At 57.4% G+C, this 18,894-nt stretch overlaps 6 protein-coding genes across 11 annotated transcripts; 2 read left to right on the top strand and 4 right to left on the bottom strand.

Annotated features, from left to right (window-relative positions):
• Window positions 1–11: 11 nt before the first annotated feature.
• Window positions 12–1,359, top strand: PV09_04049 (uncharacterized protein). The gene is made up of 2 exons (XM_016357333.1): window positions 12–692; window positions 762–1,359. Exons 1-2 carry the CDS (start codon window positions 250–252, stop codon window positions 1,180–1,182), a joined length of 864 nt encoding a protein of 287 aa, XP_016214737.1. The 5' UTR covers window positions 12–249; the 3' UTR covers window positions 1,183–1,359.
• Window positions 1,360–1,564: 205 nt separating this feature from the next.
• On the top strand, window positions 1,565–3,919 carry PV09_04050 (uncharacterized protein). Its single transcript, XM_016357334.1, has 3 exons — window positions 1,565–1,801; window positions 1,857–2,359; window positions 2,419–3,919. The coding sequence occupies exons 1-3, from the start codon at window positions 1,568–1,570 to the stop codon at window positions 3,428–3,430; spliced, it is 1,749 nt and encodes a 582-aa protein (XP_016214738.1). The 5' UTR covers window positions 1,565–1,567; the 3' UTR covers window positions 3,431–3,919.
• Window positions 3,759–5,695, bottom strand: PV09_04051 (uncharacterized protein). Its single transcript, XM_016357335.1, has 3 exons — window positions 5,056–5,695; window positions 4,370–4,922; window positions 3,759–4,268 (listed from the first exon to the last, which is right to left on the bottom strand). The coding sequence occupies exons 1-3, from the start codon at window positions 5,327–5,329 to the stop codon at window positions 4,073–4,075; spliced, it is 1,023 nt and encodes a 340-aa protein (XP_016214739.1). The 5' UTR covers window positions 5,330–5,695; the 3' UTR covers window positions 3,759–4,072.
• Window positions 5,696–5,847: 152 nt separating this feature from the next.
• PV09_04052 lies at window positions 5,848–10,812 on the bottom strand. 2 transcript variants are annotated; one of them, XM_016357337.1, is made up of 6 exons: window positions 10,102–10,812; window positions 9,985–10,043; window positions 9,011–9,817; window positions 7,406–8,937; window positions 7,191–7,348; window positions 5,848–6,978 (listed from the first exon to the last, which is right to left on the bottom strand). In XM_016357337.1, exons 1-6 carry the CDS (start codon window positions 10,139–10,141, stop codon window positions 6,953–6,955), a joined length of 2,622 nt encoding a protein of 873 aa, XP_016214741.1. In that variant the 5' UTR covers window positions 10,142–10,812; the 3' UTR covers window positions 5,848–6,952. The 2 variants fall into 2 exon arrangements, with proteins under 2 accessions (XP_016214741.1, XP_016214740.1); XM_016357336.1 differs by having other exon boundaries at window positions 5,848–7,348.
• Window positions 10,813–11,558: 746 nt separating this feature from the next.
• On the bottom strand, window positions 11,559–13,715 carry PV09_04053 (uncharacterized protein). The gene has a single exon (XM_016357338.1). It carries the CDS (start codon window positions 13,485–13,487, stop codon window positions 11,670–11,672), a length of 1,818 nt encoding a protein of 605 aa, XP_016214742.1. The 5' UTR covers window positions 13,488–13,715; the 3' UTR covers window positions 11,559–11,669.
• Window positions 13,716–15,219: 1,504 nt separating this feature from the next.
• Window positions 15,220–18,892, bottom strand: PV09_04054. 5 transcript variants are annotated; one of them, XM_016357341.1, is made up of 7 exons: window positions 18,477–18,892; window positions 17,710–18,386; window positions 17,580–17,658; window positions 17,168–17,515; window positions 16,619–17,084; window positions 16,468–16,561; window positions 15,220–16,393 (listed from the first exon to the last, which is right to left on the bottom strand). In XM_016357341.1, the coding sequence occupies exons 1-7, from the start codon at window positions 18,478–18,480 to the stop codon at window positions 16,139–16,141; spliced, it is 1,923 nt and encodes a 640-aa protein (XP_016214745.1). In that variant the 5' UTR covers window positions 18,481–18,892; the 3' UTR covers window positions 15,220–16,138. The 5 variants fall into 5 exon arrangements, with proteins under 5 accessions (XP_016214745.1, XP_016214744.1, XP_016214747.1 ...); XM_016357340.1 differs by having other exon boundaries at window positions 17,710–18,892; XM_016357343.1 differs by having other exon boundaries at window positions 17,168–17,658; window positions 17,710–18,892.
• Between the last annotated feature and the right edge of the window lie 2 nt (window positions 18,893–18,894).

Raw genomic sequence — 18,894 nt, forward strand, 5'->3', positions numbered from 1 at the left:
GCGGCAACTTTATTAATCCGTACAGGAGCTTCTCGGGAATGAGTGACAACATCAAATACGACGGAATTGGTAGACAATATTTATTTTGAGCACGCTTTTTTTTACTGCCGTCTAACCGCCTTTTCGCTTATTTTTTTGGTTGTCCGTTCCATCAGTCTCAATTCGACTCGTTGATCGTGCTGCTTGTGACCGATCATTCGCCTACCAGCTCGCCCCTCTGACGCCGCCATCCGATCAGCAGCAAGCAAGATGAGTGGCCGCGCAGAAGCAGAGGCACAAGTTGCGCTTGAAGACTTCCCTAACATCTTCTCGCTCAAAGGCAAGGTCGCCGTCATCTCTGGCGGCTCCCGCGGGCTCGGCCTCCACTCGGCGTCCGGCCTGATGCAGTTCGGCGTCGCCAAAGTGTTCATCACGTCCCGCAAGGCCAAGGCGTGTGAAGAGGCGTGCGCGGCCCTGAATGCTCTGCCCAACAAGGCGCCGGGCGCCATAGCCATCCCCATCCCCGCAGACTCGAGCAAGGTGTCCGAGATCGAGCGACTGGTTGCGGAGGTCAAGAAGCATACCGACCATGTGGACATTCTGTTCGCAAATGCGGGCGCCACTTGGGGAAGCTTGTTCGACGAGCATCCGCCAGAAGGATTCAGCAAGGTTATGGACTTGAATGTCAAGAGCGTGTTCTTCACCATCCAAAAGCATGTCTCGTCCCTCCGAGCGTTCACGCTCACGTGCTCGCCGCCAGAGGCTAACGTGCTCTGACACAGGTTCGCTCCTCTCCTGCAAGCCCGCGCGACAAAGGAAGACCCGTCTCGGGTGATCGTGACCGGCTCCGTCGCCGGCATTGGACTCGGACCGGTCCTGACCGCAAACGCAGCGCCCGCTTACAGCGCCTCCAAAGCTGCCGTCCTTCACCTCGCCAGAAACCTGGCCGTCGAACTCGGTCCCAGGCATATTCTCGTCAACGGCCTGGCGCCAGGATTCTTCCCCTCGAAAATGGCGGACGGCATCATCGGCGCTGGCGGAGGCGTCGAAAAGCTGGCGAAGCAGAGCCCGAACGGCAGGCTGGGCAAGCCTGAGGACATTGCTGCCGCAGTCGTGTATCTTTGCAGCAGAGGCGCTGGCCACGTCAATGGCGACACGATTGTTTTAGATGGTGGTAAAATGCTTGCCGGCGCACAATTGTAATCAAGCTTTATAGAATGTCCAGCGTGATACACTATGTTGTTGTAACGGCTTGGTGCCTTCCTCTGAATGGCCAAAGAGAATTTCAAAAAATGTGATGTTCCCTTTTTATTAATAAAAAACCATCAAGTCTATTACCTTCCAATATACATAGCTTCTCGATAATAAAAAAAAAATGGGGAGTAACTACGGAACTGACAAAACGTTTGGACTAGTGCTGACGCTCGTGGCTGTCGACGTTTCCACATCCCATTCGACCTCGACAAACGCAATCGTTCTTGGCTTTTGTCTCTCCATTCAGCCATGTCTGCATCCGCCCCCAGCAAAATTCTCCGCTTGGTAAGCATCCTTTGCCCATTTTGGCTCTGCAAGCTGGGCAGAATGTGATATGAACTTTGCCATCGCCCGGACTCGTTGCGGCTCAAACGGTTCGATCTTCTTCTCGTGCCTATCGACGATGTCTTCCGCAGACGAGACTTCACCGTTGAGCCAGGGCATGTTGACGTCTGGCCTAGTGCTGAGGATCATTGGTGTGATCTGCGCGCATTACGTTCTTTGGTTCTTGTACAGACTGTACGTGGTGCGCTCTCTCTTTAGAAGCGTCGCAAGGGACTATGGAGTCGTATGTGTGCTCTGTGTAGCTCGTCAAAGCCGTCCTCAGATTGACTTGAAACCAGCCAATCCTTCCACACTCCTTCTTGATGGGTCATCTGATCGAAGTTGGAAAGCTCGTTCAGAGCCTTCCGCCCAACACGTCGGGCATGTACTTCCCCCTCATGTTTGCTCGAAAGTACCCCGAGATGTTCAAAGAAGGGGTCGTGTACCTCGACACCTGGCCCTTCGGTCCGCCCATGATGGCAGTCATCCATCCCGACATGATGGCGCAATTCACCCAGGAGAAGTCCATGCCCAAGTACGAACTGATGAAGTGGGAATTCGCTCCTCTGACCGGACTCAACGACCTGGTGAATCAGGAAGGCCAGGTGTGGAAGATGTGGCGCGGCATCTTCAATCCTGGCTTCTCGCTGAGGAACATTCTGTCCTTTGTGCCCGAGATCATCGAGGAGGTGGAAGTCTTTAAGGAACGGCTGAGAGAGCTGGCAGCCAGCGGCGGCGCCGTCGCCGAATTCGAGCAGCCCGCCATGAAGCTGACGATGGACGTGATAGGGAGGGTGACGCTGTGTGTGTTCCGTTTTTCGTGCTGAGCAACGGTCTCAACACCGGCTGACATTTGTCCAGAAACACCAGGATGTGTGTCCAGACGACGAACAATCCCATGTATGATTCCCTGAGAGCCCTCCTCAAGTGGCTCATCACCGACCATAGTCCCGCCAACATGCTCAAGGCGATCAATCCTGCCCGACCACTCATCATCTGGTACCACAACCGCGTGATGAACAATTACTTGAAACCCTTCATCCAGCAAGCCATGTCCAGCAGCACCAGCGGCTCTGAAAACCGCAAGACAATCGTCAGCCTCGCAGCCAAGGCGTTCAGGGACGCGAAAAAGGCCTCGGCGGCCGCCACCGCCGAAAACGAAGACAAGGACGACGACGACGACGGTGTCGCCTTTCTCGACATGGCCATCTCCCAAATGAAGATGTTCCTCTTCGCCGGGCACGAGACCACCGCGGTGACGCTCAACTATGCTTACCACCTCCTGCACAGCAACCCGGACGCGCTGCGCAGGATCCGAGCGGAGCACGACGAGGTGTTGGGGCCGAACCGAGACCGCGCCGCCGAGAGGCTGGTGGAGAAGCCGCAGCTGCTCAACGCCTTGCCGTACACGTCGGCCGTCATCAAGGAGACGCTGCGGCTGTACGCGCCCGTCGGCAGCATCCGGCAGGGCAGCAAGGACCTGGTCCTCACCCACCCGGAGACGGGCAGGCGGTACCCGACCGACGGCTTCATGCTGTACAGCAACTCGATGGGCTCGCACCGGTGGGGGGCGAACTGCGGCGACCCGGACGCCTTCCGGCCGGACCGCTGGCTCGCCGACGCGCCGCCCATGCGCAGGCACGCCTACCGCCCCTTCGAGCTGGGCCCCAGGAACTGCATCGGCCAGGAGCTCGCCCAGCTCGAGCTGCGGACGATCCTGGCGCTGACGCTGAGGGACTTCGACGTCGAGACCGCCCTCGACCCGGACGGGCCCTCGGTGTTCGGCGACGTGTGCTACCAGTCCTTCACGTCCAACGACCAGACCGGCAAGCCCGTGGGCGGCGCGCCTTTCCGCGTCAGGCTGCGAAGATGACGGGCTGGGCCTTTGAGCAGCACGCGTGCCGGAGGCGGTTCGATCCTGCACGTTCGCGAGCTGGCCGGCCGGTCCGAGAAAGAGTTATCAAGAAGGCTGGATCTCCTACTGCTTGCCGATTGGTAGGTCTGTTGATAGCGTACGTTCCTCCTCTGGAATAATAGAAAAGGGACGTGTCGACGCCGCCGCCGCCATCGTCGTCTTGCGACCACTTGCTGTTTCTGTTCTTTCACGTCGTACAGAGGGGGGAAAGGGGGGTTATAAAATCGTCCAACAATTGGCCAGGTCCTCCTGACTGGCGACGCATGTGCTCAAGGGGGCCGAAGTCTGATCTTACAAAGGGGGCTTTCTTTTTCATTTTGATTCCGAATAGCTTCATGTACCGTCTAGTTTTCCGCTATCCTGGCCTCGGACGCAGCGTCGAAACCCTACAAGAAAACAGTTTCCCGCAGGTGTTAAAAAAAAAAAGGAAACCCAACGTACACACACAATCTTAAGTACATTATAACATATGATCCGAACCAAGCTCGCTGCGCCCTCCGAGTCAGACCCAGAACAAAATGAAAGAAAAAAAAAAAAACAAATTGAATGCAATGTATGCCTTTGAGAAAAAAGAAAAAAGAGAATGCCGTGGGAACTCGATTATACAGCGCTGTATCCACCCCGTGACCCGCCACCTTGTATTGTGTTGGTGACCTTGCGTCCAAAGTCCGACATGATGTAGGGCAGATCGCGGATGGTGTCGCCGTGAGGAAGAGCGTCCCAGCCACGTGCACCGTAGCGATTGTAGTTGAGCCAGGAACCGAAGATGAGATATGCTGCTGTCGCGAGGAAGACGCTGCAAAGACGGGCCCTGTAATTAGCGACACGTACACGAAAGAGTTCCGTAGGCATGCGAGAGAAAAAAAAGGGGGGGAGGAGGAAAGGACGATTACTCACATGATGATCAGCCAAGTGAAAAAGCCCCAGTGGCCGTCGCCTTCCTTGGGCTCGTTGACGGCGTTCTCACACGCGTACTTTGTGCTCCACTCCAACCTCAGCACGCCCCAGTCCTCGCCCCTGATGTTTTCGTCCTTGTAGCTCAGGAAGCGCAGGCTCTTCTGCTTCGCGTCCGGCTTCTCCTCCGGCGCCTCCTCGTCGCGTCGTCGCAGCGTCGATTCCTCCTTCTCGTCCCCGTCCTCCTCCGGCCGATCGTCCACCTCCGTGTCCTTTCCGTCCGTGCTTGGGTCGCACAGGAACTCGATCACGGCCTTCTGCTTCTTGCCCATCTTCTTGTTCCCCTTCTCGTCCGTCAGCTGCTCCCGGCCGCCGCTTAGCTCGACCCGCACGCCCTCCTTGTTCGAGTCGGCGTTCGAGCCCGATCCCTTTAACCGGTAGACCTCGCTCTCCAGCGGCTGCCCGTTGATCAAGTGATAGTCTCCCGCAATGGGGACAACCTGTGAGACGGCGGTGACGTTGTCGTAGTTGTTCGTCACGTACTCGACACCGCATACTGCACGAAGAGAATCAAACGTAGGTTAGCCTCTTGCACCGACACGCGCTGCAGATCCTCCCGGCACGGACACGGCCCGCACGGCAAGGGAGGAGAGTTTCTCAGGATGTGAGGAAAAAGGCCATGCGCTCACCTCTGGTGTTGCCGGGACACAGCTCATGCGGATCCTGGCCCTTGTGCTTCCTCAACGGCTTGCAGATGTCCAGCGTGAAGGTGAAATTGTGCGTGGCCGGCTCGATCTCCCTGACCCAGTGCACCATACGAGGACCGCCTAGCTCGCTCAGATCCCAGGTCACCCGCTGCGAGACGACGTCCTTGCAGTTGAAGTTGAGCGTTGCGGCGGCAAGCGACGCCAGCAACGACGACGCCGCGAGCAGCCGATGCGCCGGCGAGAGCGACCTCGTCATCGTTCGGTCTGTGTGCGAAGATACAAAAACAGAAAAGGCGCGGGCGGCGTGGCGGCCCTACGAAAGCGTGCCTCGCGGAGGCGTGTGGGTAAAGCGGGTTTGCGAGATGGGAAGAGGAGGATCAGATACGGGCCTTTGGATGTCCCGGAGGGTGGAGGGTTTCCGCTCCTCCAAAGCAGAGTGCCACAAGCACGGAAAGCTCGCAACAGGCTTCGAAGGGTGCTAGGAGAGAAGTGTTCGACACGCGGAATAAGGAGTGACGGCGAAGAGAAGAAAAATAAAAGTTCGAAGTTGGCTTGTTGAGGTATGTCGGGCGGTGCAAGAAGAAGGCAGACGTGATTTTAAGCAAATCTCCAGCAGATGACGCTGGTCTCGGAGAACAAAACGACATCATCCCAAAGCAGCTCGGCGCCGCGGCCCGTGCATACGAACGCGAAAAGGTACGATGGTTACGGGGCACGTGACCTCGTACCTTACCCCAGGAAATTCCAATGATAAATCGCGTGCACCGAACAGTGAAAACAGGAGCCCTTTGGTCTTGGCATCTTCTGGTCTAAAATATATGTCATGGGATTGAATTGTAAAATTAAAGAAAAAAAAGGGGGGGAAGGGAAAGAAAAAACGTCACATTTCCAGCACCTCCTCTCCGACACCACCGCTCTAATTGCAGAAGGCTGTGACAACCAGCCTTCTTTCCCATTTTTATACCCCTCACTCTTCCAGAGTTCACCACCACAAAGCCTCCATAGACCCCAGACAAGACATGAGAAAGGAAAAAGAAAAAAAAAAGCTGGAAAGAAAAAACGCCACCCAAAGATCCCAGAGCAGAGGAAAACCGGAGCCTTCTTTCAGATGCTATTTATACACGTGGGCAGTGTTGATGGTGAATGTGATTAAAAACCGAACAGTGGTCGAAGTCGCTTTGGTTGGGGGCCAAGGGAAAGGGGAATGGGGGAATCTTCGTGCAAGGGCAAAATGTGATGGAAGTGATTTGCAAGACCAAAAAAAAAGAAAGGCGAAAAAAAAGGGTCCCATCTCCCGTCTATGCTGTTCATATTGCGTGTTGCGTACTGTGCTAGTGCTGTTTGCTGAGTGTGGGGTTGCTCCGGTGTTACGTATCCGGATACGTGTGTGCCTCGCGTTAACGTGCTGGGGCGTTGTGATCCAGGTGAGAGGAGCGTAGCGAAGAGCTTTGCGGGTTGGGGACGGATGCCGTGCCTCTCCGGCGGCGGCAATATCAAGACGCGGGTGCGGTGAAGGTGCTATGAGGCGTGAAGGCGTGCGGCATCGAGCGGGACGAGTGGGCGGTGGCGGCGACGATCGGGGCTCAGGCGGCGGCGAGGGACGGTTCGGGGCGGTTCGGAGTCAACGCGCATGACGACGCAGGTTCGATCCAGGTCGGCCAGTGCGACAATCGAGTTGGTCGGCGGCGATGTACGGCGAGGGAGGCTAGGTGCGTCGTATAGCTTGGTGGACCAGAAACTGTTCAGTCGACCGAGAAATCTTCCGTTCGGCCAAGCTCGATAGACTGTGCTTTCATCCCTGTGTATGAGTGTCCACGCTAGCAAAGGCTAGCAATATTGACGGAGGGGTGGGGGAACTGGAGTGCGCAAAAAGGGTTTCTTAAGACATGGTGCCCGAAACCCCGCCTGTTGTGGATTAAAAAGAAAACGCTGGTCAGTAGATGATGCTTGACGATTGGGTGGATTTGGTGTGGTTGAGAAGAGTTGAAGCCGAGAGACTGCTCCCCTTTAGAAGAGCATGTCGACGTCGCCTTGAAGGAAAGATGACCCGTCCCTGAGATTGCGAGCGGAATACAAGGGGTGTGGTCGATAGTACTGGAGAAAGCTGTTCAACCTACCAATCTGTCGCTTGATCTGATCCTTCGCCCAACGAGCGGTCTGGATCGTGCGGTCACTGTACTCGCGGTTGAGGCGCACCTCCTTCACCATGAGCGTGAGCCAGTCTTCACGGAATCGGTTTGCAAGCTGGCCATTCGGGAAGGCCTCGGAGAGATCGCTGTCGCAAATGTCAGTGCTTATACTGCGCAAGAGCAGAAAACGAGCTTGGACATACCCGATGACGCCCATCGCACTCCTCATGAGAGGCTCGCTTCGGTTCTGATCTTGCCACACGGTCTTCAGCAGCGCGAAGATCGGCTCTACATACTGCTCAAGCAGCGCTACTTTGCCACCAACCTTCATCGCGACCACGATGCCGTCCCACGCGTCCATGATGCCCTCGCGCAACGAGATGACATAGTCCAGCATCTCAAAGGACGACGAACCTCCGAGACTGACACCCGCCGCCTGGCTGAGGACGGAGGCGACGACGGACAGATAGGTTTCGAAGGCACCGCCGATAGCCTGCGCGATGTCGCCGAAGCACTGCAGAATGGCGGGTTTGAAAGTGTTGCCCAGCGTCTGGGAGCCGAGCGCGTGGAGCAGTCGGTTCATGAAGTCGTCGCAGTACGGTTGCACCTTCTCGTTGAGGGCACGAGTGATGTCGGACACGAGGCCGATGGCCATGGAGCACAAGCTGGGCTCCTCTTGGTTTTCGAGAGCCTTGTACAGGAAGGGGGCAAAGGCATCCATGTAGGGCAGGAAGCTTTCTTCAAGGGAGTTCGCAAGCGCACCCACGGCCGAGAGGACCGCGTCTGGAACGCTTGACTTGGGCCCGGCGGAGTTGAGCAGAGCGAGGCAGTTCTGCATGATGCGGTCTGCTTGGGGTCGAATCTCGACCTCGAGGCGCTGGATGATGGCGATGACAACGCTGATCAAGCTGGTCTGCATCTCCTCGAGCGTTAGCCTGTCCTCGACGCTGACGACCTGGGACTGCATGGGGATCGTCTTCTCGAGTCGGTTGAGGATCTCGTCCGAGCATTGAGCGACCAGAGGCAAGCTGTCGCCAGCCGAATTTGTAATAAACGAGTTGAGCACCTCGTACGCGGCCGTGCGAAGCGACGCGTCCGCATCTGGACGGGCAGTGACCTGCATAAGCGCGGCAACGCTAGCCTGGAAGTGTGGGGTGAGAGCGTTCTCCTGCGAGCCTGGCTCGCCGGCAAAGCGCTCGGCGAGGTTCATCAGTGCCCAGCAGCAAGACGCCGCCATCTTCGGATGGCTGGCGAGACCGTTGAACAGGGCGGTGATGAGTGGTTGCAGCTGAGCAGCAGGCTCGATGGCCTCGGGACAGCACTCGCACGCTCGTCCCAACGCATAGGCGGCCGAGTCCTTGACTTGGATGACGGGGTCGTCCATCATGGCAATGAGAATGGGAAGAGCCTGCTTGATGATGGGCTCGAGCATCTTCTCCTCGGGGCCTTCGAGAATAGCGCCAAATGCCGAGACGGCAGCGTCACGGTGGTGCCAGTCCTCGGCGCGCAGGAACTTCTCCACATACTGCAGCACTGGGGCGATGATCACGTTGCCCACGGTCTGGGCCCATAGGGACAGACACTGGTAGGCAGCGCGCGAGATGTTGTACTCGTCGTCCGCGGCGTCCTCGTCCTGCTTGGCCAGCAGCTCCAGCAGGACCGGCACGACCTCGCCCGTCGCGATTCGCGCAAAGTTCCAGTACTCCCGCAGCTCGGTCGAGCCCTCGGCTTGTGCCTGCGAGATCAGTCAGCTTCCCCACGCCGTCTTCTCCAGCTCGGCAAGCTTTGATCAGAAAAGGTTCGCGTACCTGTGTGTTGTCATCCTCGATCGAGATCTCCTCTTCACAAACGGTGCACCAGAATTCGACGGCGAGCTTGGCGACGTCCTCCTCTTCGCTGCGCATGCCCTGCACCGTCAAGCCAAAGAGAGCCTTCTCCATGTAGAACTTCATCTTGTCGTAGTACAGGCCCATGATACGGTTCAAGCAGCCGTAGGCGCCCTGTTGCACCCGCGTGTCCGAGGCCTGGGTGGCCTCGCAGATGACCTGCATGATGTAGTTGCGTTCGCCCTCGTTCTCAAAGTTGGACCGCACAAACTCCAGCGAGTCGCTCAGCGCGGTGATGGCGGCGTCCCGCACGTCGTTGTTCGGCTCCTCCTTCCGGGCACCCTGAATGACGGCGGTGAGGATGGCGTTGGAGTGGTGCTGCAGGCTCTCGCGCAGATCGACGTCGTCCGTCTCGCAGATGAATCCTATCGCCGTCAGAGACGCCTGCTTCTGCTTGTCCGCGCCCGTGCCCACGTTCTCGACCAGCGTCTGCATCAGCTCCGGCCACTGATTCCGCGGCACCTCGATGGCCGCGATGGCGGCCACGAACTGAGCGGCGGTCCTGCCCACGGCCGAGTTCTCGGACGCCAGGGCCTTGAGCGCGAGCAGCTTCACATTTTGCCTGACGTTGGGGTCGACCTGCGAAAGCCACTGCTCCTGCACTTGCCGCAACCGGCCTACCTCTCGGGCTGTGAACGAGTTTTTGAGAGCCAGACCGGCGGCCTGGCGGATCGTAGGGCTCGCCTGCTCGTTGGCGAGCTCATTGGAGAGATGTGTGAGATATCCGGACTGCACAGCAAAGGCGCACTCGCCATCAGCACACGCACGCGAGTTTTTTTTTATTTTTTTTAAGGAGAGAACGGGGCAGAGCCGACGGAGTGCAGGACCAGAATGTCCTCAGGACCGGACAGACTGGTCCGGCCAACAGACCGTACGCAGAAGGGGACGACACTCACAAAATCCTGTTCGGCAGCTTGGGTGAGCTGCAGTTCTGCGTTCTTTCGAATTTCGTCATCTGGTCGCCGGGTCAGCCCTACTGCAAGAAAAGTTGGGAGGGGTGTGAGTAAACAAACTCGGCGAGAGCGTGGCCTCAAGCACCGCGTTGACGTCCATGGTCACGGCGGCGATCGAGAGGGAGGAAGGGAGGTGGTTGTGGTTGTGATTCGGTGCTGTCTGAAGCAGCAAGGGAATTTGCGTGCTTTTTTGGTGTACTGGAGAAAGGCCAGGCCGGGGGGGGGAGGGTCGTGGTATGGTGGGTTTCGGTGTGGCAGCGAGGAACGCAAGCAGCAGACGGGCAGAGCGCTTGCGGGTGTACTCAGACACAGACACGCACGCACACACACACACACTCTCTCTCTCTCTCTCTCTTTCTGCGTCTCTCTCGCTCTACACGCAACACGCACACGCACAGAGACGGACACGCACACTCACGCATACACGCACACCGGCACCCACTCTCTCTCACGCACACACGCACCCGCGCTCTCGTCAAACTCAGGCCAACTAAGCCGTAGCCCGTCAGCGACAGTGGGTACTCGCGGGGCACGTGACTGCGCCAACGACAGCTGGCCTTTGTCCGAGCCTTGGGAGCGCCGGGGACGGTCTTGGGGGGCCTGCGACGCGGTGCAGCGGCGGGGGGTCCAAGTCGGGAACAACGCGAAGAAAGAGGGAGAAAAAAAACACCACAGGGCGAAGCGTTGTGGTAAGCGGATCGAAGGGAGAGAGGAGACAAGAAAAGCTCAGATCTGTCCGACAGGATGCTGCGAAATGACCGAGACGACAGACGGGGGGCGGACGGGCAAACAGGCGAGCAGAGAGGGCGAAACGGCGGTTTTGTCGGTCTTTCCAGCCTGGAGCGAACAGAGTGTATGAGTGGTGGAGCCTTCTGGCTGCTTTCTGCTTCAGCGCCGCGACGCTGCCAGGCCGGTGATTGGCCTGCGCGCCGTCTGAGTTACTCCTTTTTTCTCCTCGATTCCGGCGACGATCACGTCCGCACGTGCCGGGCATCCCTCACCAGCGTCTCGTTCACCGGGCCGTCCTCAGTCTCGAGCGAGTGAATGGCCGGAAGAGGCAGAAAAGACACGCAAACGGCACGGGGGAAGGAGTAGCAACCCCCCAAAAAAAGGGTGCGGCAGTAGGACACTCTAATGGTTTCTGGTCTGCAAGCTCTATGTACAAAGCCGTGCTGGTCCACGCTCATCTTCCCCCCCAAAACCGTACGCATTGGCCGGACTGGGGAGGTGAGGGGAGGAGGCGAGACAAAAAAAGGCAGAAAAAAATTAAAAAAAAAAAAACGAAAAAAAATACGAAGAGGAAAAAGTAGCAAGAGCCCCATGGGCACACTGCCGACCGTTGTGTCCTCCAAATGCACCGCCGGTATCTCAGACCACCCACAGCCAGAGAGAGAGAGAGAGAGAGAGAGAGAGGGAGGGAGAGAGGGAGAGGGAAGGGGCAAAAACAAAGGGGGGAAGGAGAACGTGCGTATGCATGTGTGTGATGTGTGTGTTTGTTTGCGTGTGTGTGTGTGTGAGAGAGAGAGTGAGAAAGAGAGAGAGAGAGAGAGAGAGAGAGAGAACGAGACAGTTGTGCCCAGAAGGACCACGACGGAGTTGGAGCCCTCCGCACGGGCGTGCAGCACGCCTCATCGGAGCCTGGTCCTCGGATCCTGCGCCTCCTGTCTCCTGAACTCCCTCATCTCCTTCGTCCCCAGACTGCCCAGGCCGCCCTCGCTGCGCCGCTCCCAGCCGCCCATGCGCACGACCATGCACGTGGCGTTGTCGCCCTCGGTGCTGACCTCCGTCGCGAAGCTGACGACGTCCTTGGCGCCCTGCTCGGGCGTCTTCGCCTCCTTGACGATGTCGACAATCTCCTGGTCGCCCAGCGTGCCGGAGATGCCGTCCGACACCAGCACCATGAACGCGTACTCGGCCGGCGCCATCTCGATGCGCGTGATCTCCGGCTCGGCCGACACGCCGATGCGCTTCGACGCCATGTCGCCAAACGAGCGCGTGTTGGCCAGCCCGGCCACGCGCTCCTCGCCGAACGAGTCGGTGACGAACGTGGCCGCGTACCGCCGCATCCGCTCCGCTTCCTTCGGGTGGTTCGGGTGGTGGTTCGACGTCGTCGGCACCGCCAGCCCCGTCGCCGTCTCGCACAGCAGGATCCGCGTGTCGCCCACGTGAGACGTGATCAGCGTCGCCGGCGAGGCGGGGTGCCAGTACGGCATCGGCGTCGGCGTCGAGATGAGCGCGACGCTGCACGTGCTGCCGCCCTTGAAGCGTTTGGGCCCGCCAATCTGCCTGCTCAGCCGCGACGGCTTGCCCAGGATCTCGTGCTGGTTGATGGCCCCGTCCGCCTTGACCGCGTCCGACTCGTCCTTGCTCACCTGCGCGTAGACGAACTCGTAGTCGGCGCGCAGGAACGAGTACTCCAGCACCGTCTCGATGCCGACGCCCCGGCAGCCCTCGTCCCTCTGGGCCCTGTCGAGCGGCTTGTTGCCCACCGCCTCCTTCTCCAGCACGTGGCCTTGCCCGCCCGCGTTGACGGAGAAGAACTCGGGCTTGAAGCGGCGAAAGTAGCCCCCCACAAGTTCCTTCCACTGTTTCATGATCTGCCGCTCGAGCTCCTCCGCCTTCTTCTGATCGCTGCACTGAACCGCCGGTGCCTTGTCGTCCTCCGGAGGCTCCGTCCTCCCGCCCGTCCCGTCCCCCTTCGTGACCGCGCTCGCCAGAGCCTTGTTGTTGTCCGCCCGTGCTGCTGTGTTCGACCCGTCCTTGGCGTCCTCCAGGCTCGACTGCCCAAACCTGGTGATCTCGCCCTTCTTCCTCCGAAGCGTGGTCTTGAGCCCAAACTCCTTCGCCCCCTCCTCGATGAACCTGTGCAGGTTGTCCCGCAGATACTCGCTGCACTCGCTGCCGCCGTGCCCATCGAAGACGCCAAAGTAGAAGACCTGCGGGTCGCCCGACGCGCTGTCGCCCCCGACGGCGTCCTTCTTCGGGTTGCGCTGCAGAGAGAGCGGCTGTCGTTTCGCAAACGCCGGTATCTCGATCGTCCCGGCCTGGTAGGCGTCCTCGTTGTACGGCCGCTGTCCTCTGGACCACGACGCCCCGAAGTGGTGCTTTGCACTCTTCAGCGGTATGCGCACCACCGTCATGTCCCGCGACACGCCCACCATGGGCGGCTGCGCGGGCGTCCTGTTCGCATCCTTGGGGTCGTGCGGACTCGCCTCGTGTCTGGGAAGCTTATGCGACGGGCCGCCAGCCGATCTCGAATCCGGGTGCAGACTCGACGAGGGCAGGTGCGTGACGAAGTAGTCGTGGAACGGTCTGGCCGTCGTCGTCGTCGTTGTGGTCGTGGTCGTCGTCGTGGCCGGGTTCCATGCTATCGGCCGCGGGGCAGCCAAAGGGCGAGGGCGGCGACGGGTCCTGGCGATACTGCGGCGTAAGGGTGGCTTCCACATGCTTGGGAGAGATGCATGGTGCTGCTCCCTATCTAGCAACTACACTCGCACAGTGAGGCATGAAACGCGCGTTGGGGAGAGTGGCAATGGCTGGTTCGCTGTGCGTTGTCCCGTCAGCGACGGCGGTGCTTTGGCCCGGCAATAATGCGGGTGAGGGCTTCCGAATCGCGAAGAAAAAAAAAAGGGAAAAGGAAAACACCCCAATCAGTCATTCGTGGGCTCCTCCATCGCTGGGCGCTGAACGTCAGCTTGTCCAGCGTGCCGTGAACGTGACAAGTTCGCACGCGTCCCAGCCTGTGGATTTCTCATTCTACGATGGCAGAAAGCAGCTGGAGAGAAGAAAAAAATATATATATACATATAAATAAATAAATCACTGAGTGTCCACAGATCGAAGCTCGCCTGAGGTCCCGGTTCGGCCTGATTGCCACAGCGATCATCGTTTAGCAACGCGCAGGGAGAACACGTACCGCTCGCGCAACAAGCCGTATCCTGCGTCCTGCGACAGCCGTCGATTGCAGTTGCTCTCGCCCGCCGCCAGAGCGCATGTCTCTCCCAAGTCATGCGCACCCAGCGACGCTTCATTATCCTCCACGGCCGGTCCCCTTCTCCTCTAGGGCCGTTTACCTCTTCACCGATGTCAAGCTTTGACGAGATCGCTCGAGGTCAGCCTCGCCAAACGAAAAGTCCCTGCAGGCGCTGTTGCGCTCACGAAGCAGCCCAACCCTCTCTTTTCCCATCCATCTAGCCACTTTTGTCTCTTGTTCGCAGTCGGAATTCCGGTCTGACGCATTTTCTTCGGGTCCAGGGACCCTCTTTGGTCGTCTTCAGCGTCCAATCCTGTTGCTCGGAGAATCTTCGGCCGTGCAGAACCACCAAGGAAACTCAAGGCCCGAACGTGATATCGCACCATGGGCGGTGGGCAGCGTGCGTCCCTTGCTTGGCGAGATGGTGGAAGGGGAGAAGAGAGGAAGAAGATTGGTGTCTGAGATAGTGCAGGAGTCGAGGAAACACGAATGGAGCATAGCAAAAGACGTGAGGCATAAAATGCGCTTCTCTTTATATCTCGTCTTCCTCTCTCCACTCCCCGCCCATCCCCTCCATCTCACTTCTCTTCACAGCCTTCCAATCAAGCCTCACAAAATATATATATATACATCTATATAAAACACCATACTTCCACATACTCTTCCCCTTCTTACGATCCAAGCCTTGGCGCTGTTGCCGGAAAGAGACCACCCATCGTGAACCACCGTCATCCCCACCTTCGCCCACCATGTTGGCCCAGCCTACCAACGAAACCACAAAGCAGCCTTCCACCTGGCAGCGCATCAAGGACGTCTACGTCCGCGACATCAAGCCCTGCCTGCCGGCCAAAACCCATCTCGACGAGGAGTACAACTTCACCTCCGGCCTGAGGAGGGGCCAGCTGCCCGAACACCTCGAGTCGCCCTCAAGTTCCCGTGCGAGCTCGAGAAGGCCAAGTACGAATTGAAAAGGGGGTACGCCAGCCGCAGCCCCTGCTGCATCTGTCTCTTCTGGACGTGTCGAGTGTGACGAGGACGGCGTCGGCGTTCTGGAAAATGACAGCGGTTGGATCGAAGAATGAACTCTTCCCTCTTTTTTGAAGCGGCGCAGTGCAGTGGGAGAGAGCATAAACCCGGGATTTTATAGTCTTTTTTCCCCCTGGAGCGAGGCGTCTCCTTTTTTTTTTTTTTTTTTCTTCTTATTCTCTCACCTTCTAGTTTGAAATGAATCAGGTTGTCGATCAGCTACATGTTCTCCGAGAGCAAAATCCTCGAGTCTTTTGTATCTTGCGTGAGCTCGCGCTGCTGTTTTGCGACAAAGTCTCGTTACCTACTGTATGTGTGTCGGCGCCGTCGAAACCTCGTACCCCATCGAAGAGTTTGCGGACCTCCCAGCACCCAGCTCGATGTACAGTAGTCAGATGCACACTTCACTCTGCCTCTTTTCTCTGCATTCTGCCCTGACAAAAATGACCAACCGATTGGCCTATACTCGCTACGTTAACTCGGTTTATCTAAAAACACGATGGGAAACGGAAAATGGCACAAGCGGATCAGGATCAAAGTTCATATGGACTGGTTATCCTTCATGTCGTTTTACCTCATGCCATTTCGTAGTTACAAATAACAACAGGACAACCGACGGTTGGTGCGGCATCAGCGTTGTGCCCGTTCGAGCCCCCCTTTCATTAGAAGCCGCTACCTTGTACACCCGCACCAAAATGCTCCAGAGACATCGTGAAGGTAGCAGCGGTGAGTTGTACGTACGATCATGGACGCTTGCATACATACGGTAGGGTGTATCTGTCTATGATGCAGCAGTAGGAGCTTTCTCCCTCTTAAAAAGCAACCCACCAAAAAAAAACTCCACTAATTTTGTTGTTTTGCAGTGTGTGTGCCTTCTCCCCTTCCCTCAGTCGTGAAAAGGTTTCGCAGATTTCGGCTTCGCTGGCATGATAGAGCAGAAGGAGGTATATGGCATGTCATGAAATGCTCAAATGCAATGTTCATTTACTTCCCGGACCCAACACGTTACCGGTTTGGGGAGTGCGTAGTAGAAAGGCTGAGAGCTGGGCCTCTCGACGACGTTTTGTACAATGTAGAGTCCAATCGTCATCATCAGCATCATCTGTAAGCAGTCGATGAACTCGAAGCACCGTTGGCTCGTGCATTACTCTCGGCCTGGGCAGCCATCCGCTTCGCAAGTTTCTGCTCTCGAATGCGAGCAGCCTCCGTGCCGTCATCCTGCAGCGTCTCCTTGAACCAGGGATGCTTGAGCGCCTGCTTCGCTGAGATGCGCTTTGCCGGATTATACACGAAGATCTTACGAAGCAAGTCCAGGAACTGTCTGTTAAACTCATTGTGTGGCGTGATGGTTTCCTGAGAGTAAGGAATCAGCTTCTGTTCACTTTCGAGACGGTGCTGCTGGGCTTGTGTTGACGAGATTCACTTACCTCTAGCCGCTTCATAGCGCGGACGTACTTGCGAGACGCCTTTGCAGTTTCGTGATTCGGGTAATCAAGCTTCTTCTCACGGACCTTAAAGTACCTACAACGTCGTAAGATCAGTGCTACATCCTTAGCTACGAGATGTGGGAACACGAACTGAGCGGCTGGGTTTTTGGTGGTACCGTTTCGATCCTTTGCCAGAACAGCTTGCACCAACTGGCGGTCAATCCTGCTGCCACATACAGCCTCCATCATCGCAAGATGCTCGAGGTTGTCATGTGTCTGAAAAAGGGCATCGCCTGTGTAAAACTCTACGAGAATGCAGCCGATGCTCCAGATGTCGCAGGGGAAGCTCCAACCCAGGTTGAGGATGATCTCCGGCGCCCGATAGTGCCGCGTGGAGACGACAGACGAGTGATATTCATCGTCAAATGTAGCTGATCCGAAATCAATCAGTCGGATCTCAGGTGTCAGCAGCACTTTCCTGTGTTTCGAAGACCTCTGGGTAGCGGTCGACGACGAGGGGATGTTACGGTTGTAAGTAAATGTCTGGTACGAATTGTCGACCAGCAAGATGTTCTCGGGCTTAAGATCAGTGTGAATAAGGTTCAGGTCATGCAAGACTAAAAGATCCTGTTAGCTTCGATGCTCACTTCGAAGCACTTGTTGCGAAGGAAGGGACGGGAAAGAAAAATGAGGAGCTTACAGGCCACGCTGGTGAACAGCTGACGAGCAAAGGTCTGGATGTGCGAGCTCGGGAAGGGCGTGAAGTTATTGTTCTTGAGAAAGTCAAAGACACTTTGCCCATATAGGTCGGTTACGATGCAGATGTGGTTCCTATAGTCGAAGCATTGCCGCAGGTGGATGCACTTGTTTCTGTTGTGTTTGTCGTTCTGGGCCAGCGTTGACAGCACCCTCAGCTCTATTCTCGAGGCATCTCGGTACTTCTGCACCGAGCGGATGATCTTGACGGCACACTTGGTGCCCTTGTCTCGATCGATGGCCTCGACGACTTTGCCAAAGGTGCCTTGGCCCAGCAGTCGAACGATGGTATCTACAACAAAAGCATTAGTGATAGCTCTTGACTCTTCCTGGCTATACATAGTTCTCAGTCGTACATCGATCTGTGAGACTGGCCCCGGCCACAACGTTGTAATGTCCATCCTCGTCATCGTACTGCTCTGTGGTGGCATGCTTCTGCTTGCTGTGAGCACAATACTTCCGGCGAGACGGTAGACAGGCACATACGTCGCGGATGACCTCGACATGCACTTCCTTTGCCTTGATGATGGGTTTCTCGGGTGGGATGTAGTGAATGTGTGGTGGAGTGAGACGCTCGACCTCCCTGCGCTTGGCAGAGCCGGCATCCTCGGCGGCCTGCGCACGCGTACGCTTTCGTTTCTGGCCAACGGCACCGTCGTCGAGGGGAGGCAGGTATGTGCCATTGCCCGCCGACGAGCCAAGTGACGTGGGGGCCGTGGTCAGGTAAGCGGACGTGGTCCGGTCGGTGGACGTCGAGTTCTCATAGTACGGCGTCTGCGTCGTGGAGTACGACGGCTGCGGGTTGTAGACCGGGTCGTAGGCATTGCCGGTTCTCTGCCTCTTGTCGCCGTGCTGAGACGTGTAGGCGCCGCCATTTGCTCGTCGGGGCTCGGGCTCGGGGCTGTCGTCTATGACTATAATCTCCGACGGCACGCCATTTTTGTAGAATTCGTTCCAGTCCGGCTTGCGCTTTTCACGCTTCATCGGAGCGTTGGACGGCGGGTAGGCGGCGGTGGACGGCGGCGATGTCTGTATGGGAGGGAGCTGGTTCGAGGGCCTTGCGTTGGAGGTGGCAGCTCGGCGAAGGTCGCTGTTGTCGGAAGCACCGTTGGGAGCGTAGCCGTTGTAGTATGCTGCTGTCTGTCGAGTGGTACCGTTCATAGCTCCATTTGCATGGTAATTAGCCACTGAGTGATGGGCCGAATGTGGTGAATAATATTGATGGTGGGCGGGATTCAATGTCGTCGGCGTACTCATGGTCGGTCGGATCTCTCGAACGATACGAGAGAACGTCCCAGGTGAAGCACAGGCTCGACACCGGGACGATAATCACTCGCGAGAGAGCGGTTCTGGCAGGGAGACGTCGACTGTGGCCGTCAGACGGTGCCGAAAAGGTCGTCTGGAGGCCGTCGACTGGCAAAATGGGCGGGCTTTGACGCTGCTGCTCGCTGGTGGACAGCGAGAGGTGGGTCAAAAGTTTGCGTGCCGGTCGGGACGGACTCAAGCAGATGACGGGGGGGGCAAAGTGCTCAGAGCCGAGTTTTCGTCTTTTTTTGGGACTCGATCAAGACGAATGCACACGGGAGAGGGTGCAGATGCTCAGAAATGAAGGTTCTAGCAAGAGGCACAGAGGGTGTGGGAACGAAGAGAGGGTGGAGGACGACGCTCTGG

The sequence above is a fragment of the Verruconis gallopava genome (assembly GCF_000836295.1).
Source record: "Verruconis gallopava strain CBS 43764 unplaced genomic scaffold supercont1.11, whole genome shotgun sequence".
NCBI lineage: Eukaryota > Fungi > Ascomycota > Dothideomycetes > Venturiales > Sympoventuriaceae > Verruconis > Verruconis gallopava.